At 35.5% G+C, this 21,986-nt stretch overlaps 1 protein-coding gene across 6 annotated transcripts; it reads left to right on the top strand.

Moving 5' to 3' along the window:
- Positions 1-910: 910 nt before the first annotated feature.
- On the top strand, positions 911-20,700 carry ankef1b (ankyrin repeat and EF-hand domain containing 1b). Of its 6 annotated transcripts, XM_022664766.2 has the most exons (12): positions 911-1,147; positions 3,395-3,424; positions 3,974-4,182; positions 6,399-6,744; positions 8,057-8,256; positions 9,665-9,814; positions 10,722-10,845; positions 12,176-13,028; positions 14,734-14,960; positions 16,444-16,601; positions 17,955-18,083; positions 19,524-20,700. In XM_022664766.2, the coding sequence occupies exons 3-12, from the start codon at positions 4,174-4,176 to the stop codon at positions 19,668-19,670; spliced, it is 2,343 nt and encodes a 780-aa protein (XP_022520487.2). In that variant the 5' UTR covers positions 911-1,147; positions 3,395-3,424; positions 3,974-4,173; the 3' UTR covers positions 19,671-20,700. The 6 variants fall into 6 exon arrangements, 5 of the variants coding, with proteins under 5 accessions (XP_022520487.2, XP_022520485.2, XP_049319436.1 ...); XM_022664764.2 differs by lacking the exon at positions 3,395-3,424; XM_049463479.1 differs by having other exon boundaries at positions 3,395-4,182.
- Positions 20,701-21,986: the final 1,286 nt, after the last annotated feature.

Raw genomic sequence — 21,986 nt, 5'->3', positions numbered from 1 at the left:
ACAATTTTCTGCATTTGGCACAATTTTCATGAATAAAATCTCTTGTTTTCACAAGGAACACACTGTTATTCAAAACTCTAAAGTTTAAAAGTCTACTTTGCACACTGACTGGTCACATGGGCAAACACCCTTCACACAGGTTATACAATCAGCAATCAAAACTTTAGCAGACCCAAACAGAAGACAGGATGCAGCATAGTTTTTTTTTTTTTTACTCTAACTTTATACAATAAATTCTTCTGTTGTTTTGTATGTAAATCACTGCATCTTTGTGTTGGTTGCATTGTACACTGTGTGCATTGTTTTTATTGGAAAAATAAAATATATTTTTACTGTGTATTTGTGTGTTCTGAGTATAAAAACAATGTTATTAAATATTTACAACGCACTTATGTATTTACTGTCTGTAGTAAGTGTAACACTGAACAAAAAATGACAAAAGTCATTATGATGAATGGAGAATTGTGTTTTACACTGGGCACATCAGTGTTCAGCTGCTTCTTTTGAGTGTCTGTTCATATGATGGTTTGTGTGTATCATCTAAACACAAAATAGCCTTTTTTGAAGAGATAACACTGTTTTGAATGTAAAGTTTCATTTTGCAGGATAATTGAAGGGTTTTGCCTACTGTGTGCTTGTTTGTTGGATTTGTGTTTAGAGTTCTGAGAATATGAGGCATGTTCTCAGAAAATGTGTGTAAACAATCCAGAAAAACTGTAATTGGCTATAATATTAGTGTTCATGATTTTTTACATTACATTACATTACATTTGGCAGACGCTTTTGTCCAAAGCGACTTCATAAGTTGGTGCTGATTTATTTTTATTGCTTTCATTTACTTTAAAGTAAATGTTTTAAGTGAATTATATAATGAATAAATGAAATACTTATTCAATATGATCAGACAAACTAGATTCTAAATGAAAACTGAATACTGAAATACTGGCTGACTGAAACACTGTACTGGACTTGGTGCTGATTTTATTTCATTTTATAATTAATTGTGTTTGTTTTTAATTAATTTATTTTTGTTTTAGTTGCTGTATTCTATTGTTTACATATAAAAAGCAGCAGCTGTTACCACGACTTAGAAGCTGCACTGTTATGCTAAGATAAGCTAAGCTAATCAAAGCAAAGCTAAGACAAGGTAAGCTAAGCTAGGCTAAGTTAAGATACATTAAGTTTAGCTCACCGAAGCTAATCTAAGCTAAGATACGGTAAAATAAGCTAAGCTAAACTAAGGTAAACTAAGCTAAGGTAAAATAAGCTAAGCTAAACTAAGGTAAGCTAAGCTAAGGTAAAATAAGCTAAACTAAGGTAAGCTAAGGTAAAATAAGATAAGATTAACTAAGGTAAGCTAAGATAAGGTAAAATAAGCTAAGCTAAACTGAGGTAAAATAAACTAAGCTTAACTAAAGTAAGCTAAGCTAAGGTAAAATAAACTAAGGTAAGCTAAGCTAAGGTAAATTAAACTAAGCTAAACTAAGGTAAGCTAAGCTAGTGTAAGCTAAGATACGTCAAGTTAAGATAAGGTAAGCTAAGGTAAAATAAGCTAAGCTAAACTAAGGTAAGCTAAGCTAGTGTAAGCTTAGATACGTCAAGTTAAGCTAACTGAAGCTAAGGTAAGATACGATACGCTAAAGAAAGCTAAGTTAAGCTAAGCTGTGTTAAAATAAATTAAGTTAAGCTAACCGAAGCTAAGGTAAAATAAGCTTGGTTAAAATCAGGTAAGATAAGACAAAAAACTAAGATAAAATAAGCTACATTAAAATAAGGTAAGCTAGGGTAAAATAATAAAAAAATATTTAAGTAAGCTAAGCTTGGTTAAACTAAGGTACGTTAGCGTATGCTAAGCTAAGATATGGTAAAATAAGCCACGATAAGAAATGCTAAGATAAGGAAAGGTAATATAGGGTGAGCTAGGCTATGCTATAAGTTAAGTGAAGCTAAGCTAAACTAAGCTAAGCTAAGATATGGTAAAATAAAAAAGGAATGCTAAGGTAATATAAGCTAAGTTAAAATAAGCTAGGGTAATATAAAGTAAGGTAAGCTTATATAAATAAAAGTAAGCTAAGAAAAGCTAATCTAGGGTAAGTTGAAATAAGTTAAGTGAAGCTAAGCTAAAGTAAGTTAAAGTAAGATCAGTACTAATATCAGATACACCTCACAGATCTCTGTGGTGATCGGGATCAGGTAGATTTATATTATTATTAGATTTTATTTGTATTGGTTAACATTTATTAAAATTTATGGTTAGCGCAATGCTAATCTGATAGTGCTAATCTTAAAACTCTCCAATTTCTCACAGAAAAAAAGATATTTGTATTTTTATTACATTTTTATCCTACACCAGTTTGGAGATTGTGGAGTGATTTGATAAAATGTAAGGAGGAGAATCTAAATTAGTTAACTCGATTTTTTGTTCATTTAGAGTAATAAAACAAAAGGACAAACATATTATATACATATACATGTGTAATATATTCTTATTAAATGTGGCACAATGCATTAGTTAGGTTAACTGACCTAATATGATTTGAAAACAAAACAATTTTAAATAATAACTTTAGTAGACTTTAAAAGCAGAAATGAAAATGCTTCTCTAGGAAGGTAACGACAAATAGCCAAACGTTGTAATTTTCTTACAATGTTTTTTGTTTGCTAGAATCAAAGTCTGGGGATTTCTTAGCAGGCTATTATCTTTGTTTGTTTTATACACAAACCAATATGATCTGACAACAAATCCATTTTAAATTATTTAAAACTTAGGTGCTATCTACTTTACGTTTCTCTGACCAGCAACAGTTAAAATGTGTTTCAAAGCATGCAAGTAATACAGTTTATTTTAACCCACTTGTTGAAAAAGACAAAAATGTAGAAGTAAGTTTTAGAACACACTTTAGTTTTTTTTTTTTTTTCAGTTTATTTTGCTTATTTAAGCTGTTCATTTCCAGTAAATGTAGCCTGAAAGGGCACAAAATCCAGCAAACTTAAATCATACACAAGTTAGCAGTAAACTAATACTAAACTAAAACTAAAACCAATAACTAGTAAACTTTTAAGAAAAAACAAAAACAACGAAACACTGACAAAATAGTAGTATAAGAAGTATAAAAAAGGGGATGAGGGTGCTTTTTAAAAAAGCAAGTAGCTGGTTGTAACAGCTTACAACTGGTCTGTTGTAATGAAAAATAAACTGAGCTTTGGAAATGGGTTTTAAAAAAATTGAATTTCCAAACTCTCTGCAGTAAAGCTGTAGTGCTGGAACAGATGGAGTTACTGCTGTTACTCTCTACTGCAGCAGCATTTACACACTTTCATCATCATAATAACTAGTAAAAAACTGTAGAGAACTCTGTAACTATTAAAAGTAGAAGTTCTTTCTTTTCTTTAGAGAAATTACAGATACAGAAGTCAGAGAGCGGTGAGTACTGTTTCCTCCACCTTCAAATAAAGACTCTTAGAAACTGGAGAAAAAAAACTGCTACAGGAAGACGTCTGGCTGACCCACATGGAAACAGCAGCTTTAGCCTTTAGCTCAGATTAACATGATTAAGAACTGAGTCTCAGTTTCAGCAGAGAAGAGAAAAAGAATTGAAGTAAGTCTGAGTCACTGATAAGATAAAGAGAAAATAAAAACATCACTGCAGCTACTGCACTACTGGGGTAAACAATTGTGGTATTCTAAATCTTATGACCACTATTTCTTAATATGTGAAGTACATTTCAGATACATTTCCAATAGATTGTTTAATTTTAATTTTCATACATTTTCAGTGCAATTGTAAATGCATTTCATATATATTATTTTTCCTTATGAGGTTACTCTACAGCATGATTAGTTTTTAATATTAACTCTATATAAATCTCAGTTTTTCAGTGTTTTAGTGTAAGTGTAAAGCTGATTTTGCCCGTGGTGGTGTTGTATAGCAGTGTAAAGTCGTGTGTAATGGGTGTTAATGTGTGCTAACAGGAAGAAAAGCATACAATAGAGGCTGAAAACAATAGGCGAGGGGTCAGACCGGCCCAGTTCCCCCAGTTCAGCTGGGTCTGTTGCTGGGAGATGGTGGGAAACACTCCAGTGATCTGCAGGAGGTTTGTGAGGATCTGCCAGCGTTCTGCTCTGATTCCTCTCTCAACTCTTTAATCAGCTGGATGATCTGAGTCTCAGAAATGCACAGGGTGAGTATTGTATCTGTGATTAACTCTAATCTGAAGTTCTGATTAGATAGATAGATAGATAGATAGATAGATAGATAGATAGATAGATAGATAGATAGATAGATAGATAGATAGATAGATACTTTATTTATCCCGAAGGAAATTTAGGATTAGTGTAGAATTCACTGTAGAGTTACCCCCTGCACTACAGGCCTGTTATACAGTCAATTAGTAACCTTAAAACACAGGAACTACTGCGAAACATTCATTAAACAGTAAAAAATACCAAGTATTTACTATTATAAAAGTAGTATCTACTGTTAGTAGTAGTTATTAAGTATTTACAATGCATTATTTATTATCTACTATGAATTATTATTTTAAAAGATATCCCTAATAGTTTCTACTTACTGCGAGTTATACAGATAGATAGATAGATAGATAGATAGATAGATAGATAGATAGATAGATAGATAGATAGATAGATAGATAGATAGATAGATAGATAGATAGATAGATAGATAGATAGATACTTTATTTATCCCGAAGGAAATTTAGGATAGTATTCACAGTATACACAGTATTCACTAAAAATTATTCAACTATGTCCACTATGGGTTATTCAGTATTGACTATAAATTAATCAGTACCTACTACAAATTATGCAGCTTGTATTATAAAATAATCTGTAGGCACTATGAATCATTTTTCATTCTCTTTTTAGCTTTCCATGTAAATGATTTAATAGTAGAATATCTACTATTATTTGTTCGTCAACTACTGTGAATTATCCTGTGAATAGTAACTATTATGAAGTATTTATTATCTACTATTATTTATTCAGGGTCTACAGCAAATTTGCTTAATTTGTTAAGTGGACACTAAAAATGTTGATTTAACTCAATTTTATTTATCGTGTTCTATAATTTATTATTATTTTTTCAGAATCCATTATGAATTATTCAGCAGCTACATTTAATTATTCATTTACTGATTTAAATTTTAACTATTTTGAATCAGTTATTATGCACTTTCAATAATTTATTATTCAGCGTTAACTGTGCATTATGCTTTATGGATTTTTCGGAATTCACTATTTGTTTTAGTTAGTACTATATCATATTCTGTAACCCAGATAAACCCTTATGCCTTAAAAAAGTTAAGTAATGGGCAATGAAAACATAAGTTAGCATAACTTAAAATATCAAGTAAATATACCTTAAAAAGGAAAATTTATTTAACTTTTTAATTTTCTTATACAAATTTATTTACCCAACAATTCTACCTACCAAGTAAATAAATATGTTGATTTCTACTTACTTTTCTTTTTAATTCCATTTTACTTATTGTGTATGTTGAAATATTCAAGAATAAACAGACCAACAATAACATAATTTTAGTTTTATTTCATTTTTAAAGTATTTACTTGAAATACAACAAATAATGATCATGAATAAATCAGAAACAATGCCTGTTTGGTCAGTGTAACATTTAACAGTTTAATTTTCTGACCATATCAATCTAAATTTAAAAATAGAAAAGTGGATATAAATCTTAATTTAATATATTTTTTTCCATTCAGTATTGTAAATAAGAAATGTGTTTTTGTTTAATCCAAATTTTCCATTATCTAGTTTTTCATTTTAACCTTTCGCTTACAAAAAAATTAAACGAAATTAAAGGTTGAATCTTCTCTTGATTTTCAGAGTTGTCCATTTTTGTGTTTTGTTACACAAATCAGAAATTAAAGAAAATATATGTATTTTTTTCATTTTCCTGAAATTACGATTGGGATGAAAGAGATGGAAAAATGCATGGAAACGTATTAAAAAATGAAATATATATTTTTACAGTTTTTACATCCAATATTCTATTTTTGTATTTAGCCTAAAACGGTCAGAAAATAATAAAGTAATTAACAATCATTACACAGACCCTATTACCAGAATTATATAAAATTATATAATTCAGCATTCATTATAGATTATTCAGTATCTACTTAGTTGTTCATTAACCAAACTATTTAGTTACCAAATTGATCAATTATTCAGTATCTACTATAAATTTAATTCCCTGTTTGTTGTTCTAATAGTTCAGTATCTATTATAAATGATTTAGAATAATCAGTGCTGTGTTGTGTAGTAATCCAGATGTTGTGATATTTACAGAGGGTGTAAATATTGTATTATATTGTGTAATATTTGATGTCTGTTGTCTGTGGTGGCGTGTGGGTACAGCCGGCGGTTGCTGAGGGCCGGTTGGAGGTTCTTCAGGTGTATAAACTGCTGCAGTTTGTTAGAGAGAGGGATAAAACTCAGCTTGAGAAGCTGATCCGTCTCGGGGTCCCGGACCTCATTAACCGGACCGAACCGGCTGAAGGGAAGGGAGCCATGCACCTGGTGGCGCTGACCAACGACCTGGACATGGCGCAGTACCTGCTGAACCACCGGGCAAACCCCGACATCCAGGACAAACGAGGAAAAACCCCCGTTATACTGTCTGCAGAACTCGGCCACGAGGGTATGGTGGCCCTTTTAGCCCAATATCACGCCAACATGAACGTGGAGGACAACGAGGGAAAAGGTAAAACTGTGAAACTCACCTTTTTATTCAATAATTATTTTTTTTTATCATGTAGTAACTTAAAAGTGTTAAACCATCCAAAAATACTCTGTGAAGTATTTAGATGCTCTTATCTGGGGAGCTGTTTGTTAACTTTTCTAAGGTTGGAAACTCTGATGAACTAATCCTGTACAACAGAGGAAACTCTCGATTTTCTATGCTTTCCTGGGGTGGTCCTGATGAGTGCCAGTTCTATCATCATAACGTTTTTGATGGTCTTTGCAGTGGCTGCACTTAAGGATACTTTCAAAGTTCTTGAAATGATTATTTTCGCATTGACTGACTCTACCTCTTCCCAACTTTACAATTGATGCTCTCAAACACATTATTAAGAGACAAGAAATTCAAGTAATTAACTCTTGATGAGTTCAGCACAGCTGTTAACTGAAAGCCTGAATTCCAGGAGACTCTACCTCATAAAACTGACTGAGAAAATCCAGCTGAAAATCCATGTTCAAAACTGATCATCTGAAAAAGAGGAGATACTTTAAAGAATCTAAATTATAAATCATATTCTGGTTTATTTAACACTTTTTAAAGTTTTAAGTACTAAATAATTCCAGATGTTTTTTGTCATAGTTTGGATGAGTTTAGTATTAATCTACAATACAGAACATTTTAAAATAATGAAAAAACACTGAATTTAAGGTGTGTCCAAACATTTGACTAATACTTTATATAGAGTTCTGAAAAAAATGAAGAGAGCACTTCAGTTTCTGAATCAGTTTCTCTGATTTTACTATTTATAGGTTTATATTTGAGTAAAATGAACATTGTTGTTTTATTCTATAAACTACAGACAACATTTCTCCCAAATTCCAAATAAAAATATTCTCATTTAGAGCATTTATTTACAGAAAATGAGAAATGACTGAAATAACAAAAAAGATGCAGAACTTTCAGACCTCAAATAATGCAAAGAAAACAAAAAGTTCATATTCATAAAGCTTTAAGAGTTCAGAAATAATCAATATTTGGTTTTTAATCACAGTTTTTTAAAATGCATCTTGTCATCATGTTCTCCTCCTCCACCAGTCTTACACACTGCTTTTGGATAACTTTATGCTGCTTTACTCCTGGTGCAAAAATTCAAGCAGTTCAGTTTGGTGGTTTGATGGTTTGAGATCATCCATCTTCCTCTTGATTATATTCCAGAGGATTTTAATTTGGTAAAATCAAAGAAACTCATACTTTTTAAGAGCTCTCTTTTTTTTAATAGCTGTATATTATATATTATATATTTGTAATATATTCCGCTGTATTCTCTGTACAGGAGTGCTGTTTTACTGTATATCTCCGACTAAGAGGCATGCTCAGTGCCTGCAGGTGGCGCTCAGCAGCAGGGCGGATGTGAACAGTGTGTCGAGGGCAGGGCAGCCGGTGTTCCTGCTGGCGTGTGAGCATGCGGGCGAGTGTGAGGGCATGGCTCTCAGTCTTCTGGAGATGGGCGCTGACCCTAATGCCACCCATCAGGTGGGTGTCAGGTTTCGGTTTATAGCTCTCAGAGTGGCAGGCTGAGTGGGTATCGCTGTACAGAGTGTGAGTCACTCCATAAAATCACCGCTAAACCGATATGTTTTTTACATAATGTCTAAAATATTTATCATATTTATTGTATTACAGCTTTTTGATTCATATTTGCACATTTTATGTTGTAGGGCTGTAGGGTGTGTTGGTGAGAACTTGACGATACAATGCTTATCATGATACAGGGGTTACAATTCAATATATCACTGTATATTTTGATACTGTTAGAATAACATATGGCTGCACGATATTGGAAAAAAATATATATATTTTTTACAAGGTACAAGGTAAAGCTACTCAGCTGTATATCCTCTATCACTAGTGATGCTCCAACACACCAGGAGGGTTAAGAAGACTAGCGCACGCCTCCTCCGACACATGTGAAGTCAGACTCCGCCTCTTTTTGAACTGCTGCTGATGCAGCATTGCCGAGTAGCATCACAGCAGCACTAACGCTCGGAGGAAAGTGCAGCGACTCTGGTGGTTCTGATACATCAGCTCACAGACGCAGCCTTGTGCTGATCCACATCACCCTAGGAGTGATGAGGGGAAAGAGAGAGCGCCATCTACTGTACTGTACCCACCCAGAGAGAGCAAGGACAACTGTGCTCTCTCAGGGCTCCGGCAACTGATGGCAAGCTGCATGACCGGGATTTGAACCAGGGATCTCCTGATCATAGTGGTAGCACCTTAGTCCGCTGGACCACTCGGCGTGTTTCAAATACAGGACTTTTACTGAATTTCGTCAGAATCAGTGATCTAGCATGTCATGTTATTAGTAATGAAATCTGTGGATTATTGATTAAAAAAATAACGGTATAATTTATATTGGAGTCATTTGACATTCCACAAGGCATTGCACATTGCTATGTGACTATTGCACATGTGTAACCTGAGGTATTGTTTTATTGTTTTATTTGGATCCTCATTAGCTTCTATCGGAATAGCAGCTATTCTTACTGAAGTAGGATAAAAAAAAAACCTCCATTCTGCATTAAGACAGGTAGTTATCTAATCTCTATATCCTTTAGGTAATGCTTTTTTATTTGTTTTTTAAACCTTGTTAACCTTTTTTTTGTTAAACCTTTTTGTTCTACTAGCAAAAACAATATATTGTGCAGTCCTAATGCAAAACGCTATATTGTAAATGGCTAAACACAACACTTAATGAACCACTTCTGACACCAATAATCTGTTTAAGGATTGCTCATGAGTGCCCTCTAGTGTTTGCAGGTATTTTTTTGGTGAATTGAGATTATAAATGAATGATAAGCTGTCCTGTCTGTGTGTGTGTGTGTGTGTGTGTGTGTGTGTGTGTGTGGGTGGTACCCGGGCCGGGCGTGTCTCTCTGCAGGTGACGGGTCGCACTGCGCTGATGGAGGCGTCTCGGTTGGGGGCAGTGGGGCTGGTCAGGGCGATTCTGCAGAAAGGAGGAAACCCGAACTCCATCGACACGAACAGACAATACGCCGCTCATCTCGCAGCACAGGGAGGATACTTTGAGGTACCAGAGGATAGTTTTATACTTTTATACATAAAACTGATTCATATATATATACAATACAGTGTCAGAAATATGATTATTTTCTAAGAACATCAGTTTTAAGGTTTTCTGTGGATGATTCAACCCACATAATAATCTGATAATCTAAGAAGTGCAAAAAATCTGATTTTGCCAGGGATTTCATTGTCTGATAACTGCAGGAAAAATGTATATTCTTTGAGCGATTGCATCAACATGGTTTACATGCACTTAATAATCTGGTTCAGGTTCAAGTAACTATAATTACAGTATATCTATAAATACATAAATACCTATAATTACTAAATGTAATACTTCTTTTTGTCTGCATACCTTATTATCCTTTACACAGTGGCAAGAAAATGTACAGTATGTGAATCATTAGGAATTTTTAAGGAAAGATTTTCTTTTGTTTTGTCGAAAATGTGATCTGATTTTCATGTCAAGTCAAGGATATTACCAAATGTAATGTTCATAAAATAATACCAGCAAAAAGCTTACGATTGTTCTTGTCTTCATTGATAAAAAACATAGAAAACTCATAGTGCTAGTGGATAAAGTGAATAATAATAAATGTGAATGAAACTAAATAGAGTCCTGTATTAGCTCATATACTTGTTGAGTTGAAGGATATGCGTATGTGAGCCATGCTGCACCAAAAAGAGCTTTCTGAGGATCTACAATCGAAAATGGTTGATTTCAATACATTTGTAATTTATTACATTTACAATGATCACATTTTTTATAGATATTGATTATATATTTATATTGTATTTAAGAAGTTTTCTCTTGGTGTGATATTAATGATGTTGTACAGAGTAAATATGATGTTATTATATTTATAATTGCGCTGTGTTCCTCGTGATCAGTGGTGTGTTGGTGTGTTCAGGTGATCCAGGTGCTGTCGGCGTATTGTGCAGATTTCAGTGCTGTAGATCTGAAAGGAGAGACTCCTCTTCACCTGGCTGCTGCAGGAGGACATTCAGACTGCTGCAGGTTCCTCTCTCAGAGAGGTGAGCTATCGTACACCACACGGACAGAGGTGTAGCTCAAAACAGCTGTTTATTCAGCGTTTCAGCTGAAATCAGGAAATGAAGGAGAGTTTATCCTGCTTTTGTTGGAGTAACTGTCTCTACTGATTGCATTCAGCCACAAAATAAGCATTAGTGAGGTCAGAATGATGGATGATGATCTCCACCAACTCATCCCTGTATTCTTAAGTACTGTATGGAGCATAATCATTCACATAAACTCATAAAAATCTGATTCGTTCAGGAATCTGACCAATAGATTTACGTGCACTCAATGTTCTGAAAACTGCAGGAAAAAATGATATATTGTCAGCAAACATAAACTTAATAAACTTAAACTGATATATGTAATATGATCATAGCATTCAGTAAACTCAGCAGTCTTAAATTCTGCAAAATAATCAGATTTACTTAAATTTAGTAGTCCAAAATCCAGTGTTCAGAAATCCAACCAATACGTTTAAATACCCTTAATAATGTGATAAAGAAATCATATTCTTTCAGGGGTTAGATCAAATTGTTCACGTAATCACAGTAGTTCAATAATTGCATAAAAATCGAATAAAGTCAGAAATCTGATCAATGCATTTACGTAAACTCAGTGTCTGATAACTGCAGAAGAATCTGATTTTTTCAAGAATCTTACTAATGCATTTATGTAAACTCAGTGGACCAGTAAGTAGTCCAGAAAAATCGGATTTTGTCAGAAATCCAATCAAAAGGTTTACGTGCACATACTTACTTGCATGTCATTGTCTGATAACTGCAGGAAAAATAAATATTTTATCAGTAATTGGATCAACATGTTTTCATGCATTTAATAATGTAATAACTGCAGAAGAATCAGATTTTAAAGGAATTTGATCAATAGATTCACATGCACTCAGTGTTCTGGTTACTGCAGAAATTAATTACACACACTTAACAAAAGCATAAAAAAAATCCATTTTTTTCAGTGGTCTGACAATTGCAGGAAAAATAGCTTTTGTCAGGAATCCAATCAATGCATTTACATTAATTTAGTAGTCCGATATATGCAGAAGAATCAGATTTTGTTAAGAAAGCAGTGTTCTGTAGATGCAGAAAATAATGATTTACTAATGTACGAATCAATGTGTAATCAACACATTTATGTAAAGTTAACAATTTAAAACCTGAAAAAAAATCAAATTTTGACAGAAATCCAATCAACACATTTATGTAAAATTAATAATTTAAAAACGGCAAATAATTCCTATTTTGTCAGAAATCCGATTAGCACATATTTGCTCATTCTGTGTGTGTGTTTTTCTGTGAATCTGATGAATTGCAGGTTGTAACCCGAAGCTGAAGAATCTGGATGGTCTGCTGCCGCGTCAGATAGCTAAAGATAACGGACACAGAGCTGCTCTGAAGGAGTTGAAGAGGGCGGAGAAGCTCCACACCAAGTTCTCCAAACCCGGAGCAAAGAACCCTAACGCCCCGTGGGCCGTCACTCTGCACGACTGGTCCTGCGAGCACCAGAACCTCCTGAGGAACGCCTTCGGGACCGCGGCGGGAGCAGACGGACCGGTGGACAGCATCTCCGGGGACGTGTTCGTGTCTGTTCTGCAGGAACACCGCGCTCCCATCGACCCGGACAACCTGCAGAACATCCTCCAGAACCACGACAGTAAAGGAGATGGGACCGTCAACCTCAACGACTTCTTCAAAGGCCTGAAGTACCTGCAGAAAACCTTCGTCCTGTCCTCCTACGCCACCAAAACCAAGAAGAAGAAGAACAAAAAGGGAGGAAAAGGTGGGAAAAAGGGAAAGAAAAAGGGGAAGCTTGTCGTTCCGCTGCCCATCTGCACCGTGCCCCCCGAGATGATGCCCAGGAGAGAGGACGGAGGACCGCCTGGATACATGATCGAGAGCTACCAGCAGTTCACCGACGCTAGACGCTTCAGCCGGGACTGTCCTCCTAACCACCCGCTGGAGGATGACTCGGCCTGGTACCTGGAGGAGCCGGAGAGGATCTACACCAACATCAACCGCTGCGTCAAAACCGGAGACTTCGAGTCACTGTGCCTGGCCTTCAGCCAGCAGATCCCCGTCGACGTCAGAGACCCCTTCTACAAAACACCGCTAATGACGGCCTGCAGCTACGGCAGCTACCAGATGACCAAGTTCCTCCTGATGGTGGGGTAAGAGTGAACATTACTCGCTAAAAACTGTGTAGAAATGAGAACTCTGGTGTAAAATGTCATGACTTTTAATGTAGTAAAACATGATAAGAAGTAGTAATCTTTGTTGAATAGCTCACCTCCGCTCTCCTGCAGCTTACCAAGATTCAGCAATTTTGTGCTTTTTGACCAGCACTCTTTACAACGGGCGTATATATCGCAGATTAATTTCTTTTTCGACCTTTATTCAGGGTATTCAAAGTAGCTCCACACTTTATTGGTAGAATCCGGAGAGCCCTGACGAGGCAATAAAGGAGAACTCCAGTGTAAATTGGACTTTGGTGCTGTAAAAAGATGAAAAAAGTACTAATCTTTGTTTAAAAGCTCACCTCCGCTCTCCTGCAGCTTTCGAAGATTCAGCAGTTTTGTGCTTTTTGCCCAGAACTCTTTACAATGGCCACTTCAGGTCATAATTTACCCTGATAAATCACTTTTTACACCGTTATCCAGCTCAAAGTAGCTCCACACCTCCTTACTAGAATCCAGAGAGTCCTGACATTTAAAATGAGGCATTAATAACTTAAAAAGTGCAGAAGAAGCTCATTAAACACCACTGTTTACATCCCATAATACTACTAGCTTCAGCTCCCAGCGCCGCCATCACTGTACTGATAATGACATAGACATATATATACATAGACACTGCATAGTGTAGCAGCCGGTGCCCAGTGCATTAATTTACATTGAGGAAGGTGTTTAATACACCTGTAAAAATCACAACCTGATTTTCACACAGTTTGATTTGTTATAAAGGGCTCTTATAAAGAGCTGACGGCAAGCTGCATGACCAGGATTCGAACCAGCTATCTCCCAATCATAGTGGCAGTACTTAGACCGCTGGATCACTTGGAGCCACCTGACAAATGCATTCACATAAACTCAGCAGTCTAATTACTGCAGAATCCTTTACACCTGCATCATTTGGTCTTATTATTTTTTCGATTAATTGATTATTAATCAGATAAATTTGATTATTAACATTTTATTTAATAATCCAAACTGTCTTTGCACTGGTTGTAACTGCATAAGGAACACAAAACCTACAATTATTAAAAAATATTAGTGTTTATGTGAAGATTTAACCTGAGTTTTTATTAATTTTATTATCATTATTATTTAATATCACAGCAGCAGTTACATGTAATGTAAATATACACTCAGCTGTGATTCTCAAACACTTCCACTCCCAGTGCCTAAAAAAGAGCTTTCAAATTATTATTAAAGAAAAGTTTGGGTTGATTTTCTATCTTTTACTCTCAATGTAACTGCTGCCACATTTAAGGTGGAATAGAAAACTTGCTGAATGTTAGTGAGAGATGCATTAAGCTACTAAAAAACGCTGAGTGAGAGAAAAAATAGACCTTATCGCTAACAAGAACGGCTCGTTTCGGAACTGCTGGTCGATCTGCCACATTTAAGGTGGAATTTAAGGTGGAATGGGACTCTCTAAGGCGTTTACCATTTTTTTTGCTAAACACTAAACTGAATGTATGACTTTTTATAATTACCCATAAGACCTTAAGTGATGTACACAGCAAAGTGCTAAAATGTGCAGGTGATCTGTACAGGTGTTCTGTAGGTGATAATTCAGAACAGTGTATAAAGTGTGTTAATCTGTGGTGTGTTTGCACTAATAACAGTGTTATCACTATCTCCTCACACGCAGGGCTGACGTGAACGCCTGTGATCAGTTTAACTGGACCCCACTTCACCACGCCTGCCACGCCGGACAGGTGGACATTATAGACCTGCTGGTGCGCACCGGTGCTAACGTGGACACCGCGGCGCTAAACGGCGCCACACCCCTGATGAGAGCCATCGAGAGCTGCAGGATCAGCTGTGTGGATTACCTGATCAACGCTGGAGCTGCAGTGCAGGCACAGAACAAAAAAGGTATTTATAGACACTTACAGCAGTCTATTATTCACTCCTTCCTCCTGCCTGGTTTAAACAGCAGCAGAGCTTCTGAATATATCTACACTGATGGGCGTGGTGTTCTGGAAATGAGGTGTGTTCAGGTACATTTCTGGAGTTTATCTTGTTTATCTTGGTAACAGAAAACACAGGAGCTCCACTGACTGAATACAACCTAGACAGACGCCAACAGTCAGACGTTCATCGCTATCTCGGTAACACAGGCGCCGTGCCGAGCCGAGCGTACACCCCCACTTATTACACACACATGAACACACAGCAGCACAAACCCAACTTTTACATCAACAATAAACAGAATAGTAAATAAAATAACATTGCTGTTCCCGTAAATGAGCTGCTGGAGCTCCTTCACAGCGTCAACCAGCAGCTCAGTTTCCTCTGCTGAGAAGAGTTTGTTGAACACGTCCAGGTAACTGCACCGTTACAATAGCAATCCACCAAAGACAGAGCTCACCTGATCTACTCTTAAAGAGAATGATGATTTCTTAAAGAGACACTCTGATTGGTTTATTATTTCACGTTACACTCAAATTAAACACACTCATGATTAATTAAGAGAATTAGTACGTGACTTTTTGCTTTGCATTTCGAGATGTGCAAGGTGTACTCTTCCCGTCATTACGATAGCAAAGACACACTGAAAACACGTCCTAAATCAAGCTGCACGGTGCGCATGGATGACTGCTCGCCCAGAGATGAAGCTAAAATAGAGCCTAAAGATTGTCTAGTCTCTATAATAGAAAATAATTTCTCTGATTTTGCTATTTATAGGTTTATGTAAAAATATTATGTAAAAAAATAAAAATATTCTCATTTAGAGCATTTATTTACAGAAAATGAGAAATGACTGAAATAACAAAAAAAAAGATGCAGAGCTTTCAGACCTCAAATAATGCAAAGAAAACAAGTTCATATTCATAAAGTTTTAAGAGTTCAGAAATAATCAATATTTGGTGGAATAACCCTGGTTTTTAATCACAGTTTTTTCATGCATCTTGGCATCATGTTCTCCTCCACCAGTCTTACACACTGCTTTTGGATAACTTTATGCTGCTTTACTCCTGGTGTAAAAATTCAAGCAGTTCAGTTTGGTTTGATTGCCATATTGTAAGCAAGGTTATATATTGTGATTTAAAAAAAACAGTTAAAAAACTGTTATTCTATTTATAAAATCTAAGTAAAATAAGATTTTTATCTTATATCAGAACAGTGGGATCTAACGTCAGAGTACAACACTGTTATGTAGTAGGCGGGGTTTAAACACAACTCTAAATTAACCACTTCTGACACCAATCTTTACATATAAACTAATAATTACAAATCTATACAGTAATACAAAACTAAATACCATAAAACACAACATCAGTATATTGTGTTCAGATGGTTGTTGGGTGGGTGTAGGACACTACACTGTATTTATAAATGGTGTCTCTCTGTACAGAGCAGAGCTGTTTGGACGTGGCGAGAGCGTTTGGAGATGAGCGGATTATTGAAATGGTTAAAATGAAGCTGGACAGCGTTTCTAAACCTGCAGACGGTAAAGAGAGGAGCAGGAGTTCAAAAACCAGATCTAAACCTGCCCCTCCCACTGCTGTGAAGGTACAACCCATCAATATATTATTGATTTCTAATCACCTACACTACACCTGAAACTGTTTTATTAATCAGATTTCAGCTCATTTTTTTACACATGAATTACAGTTGCAGTTTACAATTTAGCACAAAAAAGAAAAGAGATAAAAGTTAAAACATCCCATTCACTGTCACAACAAATAGCTAAAAACAAGTACAAAGAGAGTGTCTAATATCATTTTTAATTTTATTACCGTATTTTATTTTTTTACAGTTTACTTCTATTATTAATGTTCTTACCATTTTTTAAATTTTATTTATTTAAAAGTTAATCTTATCATTGTTTCAGTCATCTTGTTCGATTTTACTTTTTGTTTTAAACTTAATATTATATGTTATTTTTCCCCTTTGTTTTCTTTATTATTTAATATAAAATATTTTTCTTTCTAGTTTTCATCTTTTTTGGTATTATTTTTATTTATTTTACCAACTTTATTTAATGATTTAAACTCTAATCAATTAATTCTTGTTTTTATTTTTCTCTGTTTATTGTAAATACTCTTCTGCTTTAATAATAATGTGAATCAAGTTAATTGATTGATTGATTGACTAATTGATGAAGTATATATGAGGTATTGATAAAGTATTGATGAAGTATTAATAAATTATTGATGATGTATGGAAGAAGTATTGATGAATAATGATAAAGCATTGATGAAGTATTGATGAAGTAATGATGAAGTATTGATGAAGTATTGAGGTATGGATGAAGTATTGATGAAGTATTGATGAAGTATTGATGAAGTATTGATGAAGTAATGATGAAGTATTGATGAAGTAATGATGAAGTATTGATGATATATGGATAAAGTATTGATGAAGTATTGATGAAGTAATGATGAAGTAATGATGAAGTATTGATGTATTGATGAAGTAATGATGAAGTAATGATGAAGTATTGATGTATTGATGAAGTATTGATGAAGTAATGATGAAGTATTGATGTATTGATGAAGTATTGATGATATATGGATAAAGTATTGATGAAGTAATGATAAAGTATTGATGATATATATGGATAAAGTATTGATGAAGTATTGATGTATTGATGAAGTAATGATGAAGTATTGATGTATTGATGAAGTATTGATGAAGTAATGATGAAGTATTGATGTATGGATGAAGTATTGATGATGTATGGATGAAGTATTGATAAAGCATTGATTAAGTATTTATGAAGTATTGATGAAGCATTGATTAAGTATTGATTAAGTATTGATTAAGTATTTATGAAATATTGAAGAATTATTGATTATGTATTGTTTTCTTTGTTTGTGTAACCCTTTATAAAGTCTGATACTGGGTGTCTGTGCTCTGCAGGTGGCTCCTGCTCTCTCAGTTCCGGTGGAGAAGAAGGTGAATCTAATGGAGAACATCATAACCGTTAACCCTCGCAGCTCCATCACGCCATCAATCAACCGGCCCGACATCCGCTTCACACCCAGAACAGTACGTCACTGTATTACACAACAGTCTGCAGAAATATACAATTTATTCAGTTTTTACTTTTATAATAAATATGAGGCTGATATTGGATTAACTGAACTTTACGGTAATATCAGTATGGCAGCATTAGATTGCTGTGTAAAATTAAGACGCAGTGGCTGGATATGTGTACACATGGACAGCACAGCATCTCTCAGAAATAAATCCACCACAGCTCTAGCGCCTCTGCTGGCTGGTTGCAGTATAAAATGTAGCTCCGCCCATCCCCACCTGTTTCTTATGTATCTCATTTTTTCTCCTCTAAACTCAGAGCTTTTCCATCTCCAGTGTTTAAACAATTGCAGCAGTTAGTTTTTTTATTTCCCTTAAAAATATATTCCCTATATGAATATATTTCCCTTTATAAGCCTTATCTGTCCATATTATCATAAGAAGGGGCGGGGCTAGACTTTAGAATGAAATGGTTGGCCGACAGCTTTGCCTGGAGCAGAGCGGTTACCTGCATTAGATTAAACTAGATGAGTTGTAGTGGTTTTTTTGTGTTTCGGTAATTATGATGTTAAATGTGTAAAATGGCCAATATGATCTAATGTTAATTAGATGAGTCCGTATAGTGTTTAAAACATGATTTATTTATTTATTTATTTATTATTTTAATCATCACCGGTGTTTGCCGGCTCTCTGTAGCTTTGGTTGGTCTCAGTGATAAACAGAGTAAACTGAGCAGAACTTTGGTAATTTAACCTGATAAAAATGTAAACGATTTGGTAATAAAATATGTGAACGTGTGTTTGATTCATCTGGGAACTTTTAATGCGTGTTTAGTGTGAATTAATCACACTACCAGAAGGTAGATTACTTTTTATTTATGCTGGAATTCAGGTTATCTTGCTCATCATTCTCTTTAAGAGTAGATCAGGTGAGCTCTGTCTTTGGTGGATTGCTATTGTAACGGTGCAGCTACCTGGACGTGTTCAACAAACTCTTCTCAGCAGAGGAAACTGAGCTGCTGGTTGACGCTGTGAAGGAGCTCCAGCAGCTCATTTACGGGAACAGCAATGTTATTTTATTTACTATTCTGTTTATTGTTGATGTAAAAGTTGGGTTTGTGCTGCTGTGTGTTCATGTGTGTGTAATAAGTGGGGGTGTACGCTCGGCTCGACACGGCGCCTGTGTTACCGAGATAGCGATGAACGTCTGACTGTTGGCGTCTGTCTAGGTTGTATTCAGTCAGTGGAGCTCCTGTGTTTTCTGTTACCAAGATAAACAAGATAAAACTCCAGAAATGTACCTGAACACACCTCATTTCCAGAACACCACGCCCATCAGTGTAGATATATTCAGAAGATCTGCTGCTGTTTAAACGATTAATTTGTTTGTCGTTTAACACTACTAGATAAAACACATAAACTGTGTGTGTGTGTGTGTGTGTGTGTACTGTAGGTGTGGGGGCAGCGATTGGCTAACTCCGCCCAGCACATGGAGAGGAAGGTGGACAGGAGGAAGCGTCTCACTCATGAAGTCGACTTTACAGACTTCCTGATGCACTTCAGCAAGAACATCCTGCAGAAAACTCTGGATCTGTCTTAGACCCAAAAGAGGACGACAAAATAAACAGAATAAACAGAAAGAAGAGCAAAGTATCTCTCGTTCACACAAATACACCTCACTTTCCAACACAACAATCAGCAGCAGCCTGCGTTTACTTTATATTAGAACAGTATTAGAAACCTACAGAATGAGTTATATAATATTTACTGTATTTTTCGCACTATACGTAGCACCGGATTATAATGCGCAATATGCGACACACGTAAGGAACAGGGGTGTTGCCATGTTTTTCTTGTAATTCAACAAAGCTGTAATTTAAAGCTAAGCTAAGTAACAAAACATTTTATTTTAAAGTTAAACGAGCTCTCAATTTCTCTCCTGAAAACTGTTTATTTGGGTAAGTAAAAAGCTTCTGATTATTTACAGTAAGCTGAGATTTCCAAATTTCTACTAAAGCTGATTGCAGCAGCATTAGCATTAGCGGCTAAGAGTAAATGCTGCTGGATAGCGCTACACTAAGGAACTTTGAGTGTTCTGGTAAACCAGGGTGATATTAGCTAGCGGTTCATCACACGTAGCTTATTTTAACACAGTACACACCAGACTATAGTCTGATACACTCACCTCTGAACAATGAAAGAGCTAGCGCTTGGCGTGTTTAGTGGCTAGCGCTAATGCATCTGCAGCAGTGCTAGCCAGGGTTAGCAGTAGGCTACAGGCCGATAATACTCACCTCTAAATGACAAAAGAGCTAGCGCTTAGCACTGTGGTTAGCGGCTAATGCTAATACTGCTCCAATCTCGGTGCTGGAGAACTAAACTGAAACTCCTGTATAGCTCTGTACTTCAGTGGAGTGTCTTTACTGCTCCTTAATACCTGACTGGTAGAATTCATAAATTAAAGGATTTTAAGTGCACCTTATAGTGTGAAAAATATGGTACTCTGATAATCACAGTGCATTGCAGTAACTGGAAAAAGATCATACTATGCAAAACTCACTTTTTGTGTATTTTTGTATTTCCACTTTAGTCTCGACTGCCTCTATAAACACTCTAAACACCAAAAAATACATCCATCTCTTTTCTGTGAATCAGCTGAAAGAGTTTGAAGTCAGGAATCAGTTGCTTTTATGAGCCGTTTGGATGCTCCTACCTTATTGTGATGTCACAATAAACCAGGAAACCTGCATACAACCACCCTGGCTCCACCCCTTACCCCTTCATTTCACTATGCTGGTTGAGAATCTCAGACAGTACACAACAAGATTTGCCAGCAGACTTCTTCTGAGGGAGGGATCTTTATCTACTGTACTGTTTGTGACAAGTCAACTAGGGAGTTTTGTGCTTCTATCGCAGTTAAGCATGAACTAGCTTGTTTGTGTTTTGCCGTTTAGCTACACAAGCAAATACTGACGTGTCGGAAATGTTTAGCATAGACATGGGGCGTGGCCAGGAACAGCTTATTTTTGCATAAAAGTGACAAAGCTCTTAAATGGCTCATTCTGAAAGGGACTAAAACTGGTGAGAATAGAGCTGGTGAGATCTTGTAATACAGTAATACGTCCTCTTTAAACAGCTATAAACAGAGTTATGAACAGAACTAAAACAGATTAATAGAGAAACAGAATCTCCTGCGTCTCCTGTTTCCTCCCGGTATGAATAAGCAGTGCTATAAATGGGCCGTGGTGATTGGTCATTGATCGGGCCGGGTCAGCGCCGCTCTGGAGGTGGACAGGCTGGTTCTGGAGCCCCTGACTGGGAGCACCTGCTCCATAAGCCCTTTTACCATCATGCTCTCCGCAGGGTCCCACAGACTTGGCCTTTTCCTCTGGTTCCCACGGAAACACAGGAAATAAGACAACAGCCACACCCCTTTATAGCTGCTCTGGCACCAAGCCCCGCCCCCAGTGTGGATCCACTTAACTCACAGAACCAGAAAGTCCTAAAGACCTAAAAGACCTAAAGTCTAAACTTTATCAGATAAATTTAACTAATTCAACGTATATATTTTGAATATTGATAATAATAGTAAGAAAACTTTATTTTTATGGCACATAATGACACGGAGAGCTAATGATAAATTAAAGGTAGATTGTAAAGATAGATATAATATCTTTATTCGGTATATAGATGTTATATAGAATATACAGTATATATTGAAATTTGTATAAAATGATAAAGAAAGATTACAGTGCAATAAAAACAGAAAACAGTATAGATAAAAATAAATAAAATTATGTAAAGTACAGAATAAATGAACACTACTAAAAATAAATTAATAATAATAATAATAAAAAATATTTAAAAAATATATCATAAAACGAATGAGTCCAAAAAAAAATTTAATTACAATTTA

This window comes from Astyanax mexicanus, chromosome 14, assembly GCF_023375975.1.
Source record: "Astyanax mexicanus isolate ESR-SI-001 chromosome 14, AstMex3_surface, whole genome shotgun sequence".
Classification (NCBI taxonomy): Eukaryota; Metazoa; Chordata; class Actinopteri; order Characiformes; family Acestrorhamphidae; genus Astyanax; species Astyanax mexicanus.
Note: the sequence above shows the minus strand (reverse complement) of the source record. Positions and strands in the feature narration are given on the sequence as shown.

Bases quoted from the DNA above. Each gene is read 5' to 3' on its own strand.
- ankef1b (XM_022664764.2), top strand. The intron at 6,745-8,056 runs GTAAAACTGTGA...TTCTCTGTACAG, and splicing joins GGAGGACAACGAGGGAAAAG to GAGTGCTGTTTTACTGTATA. The intron at 16,602-17,954 runs GTACAACCCATC...TGTGCTCTGCAG, and splicing joins CCCCTCCCACTGCTGTGAAG to GTGGCTCCTGCTCTCTCAGT.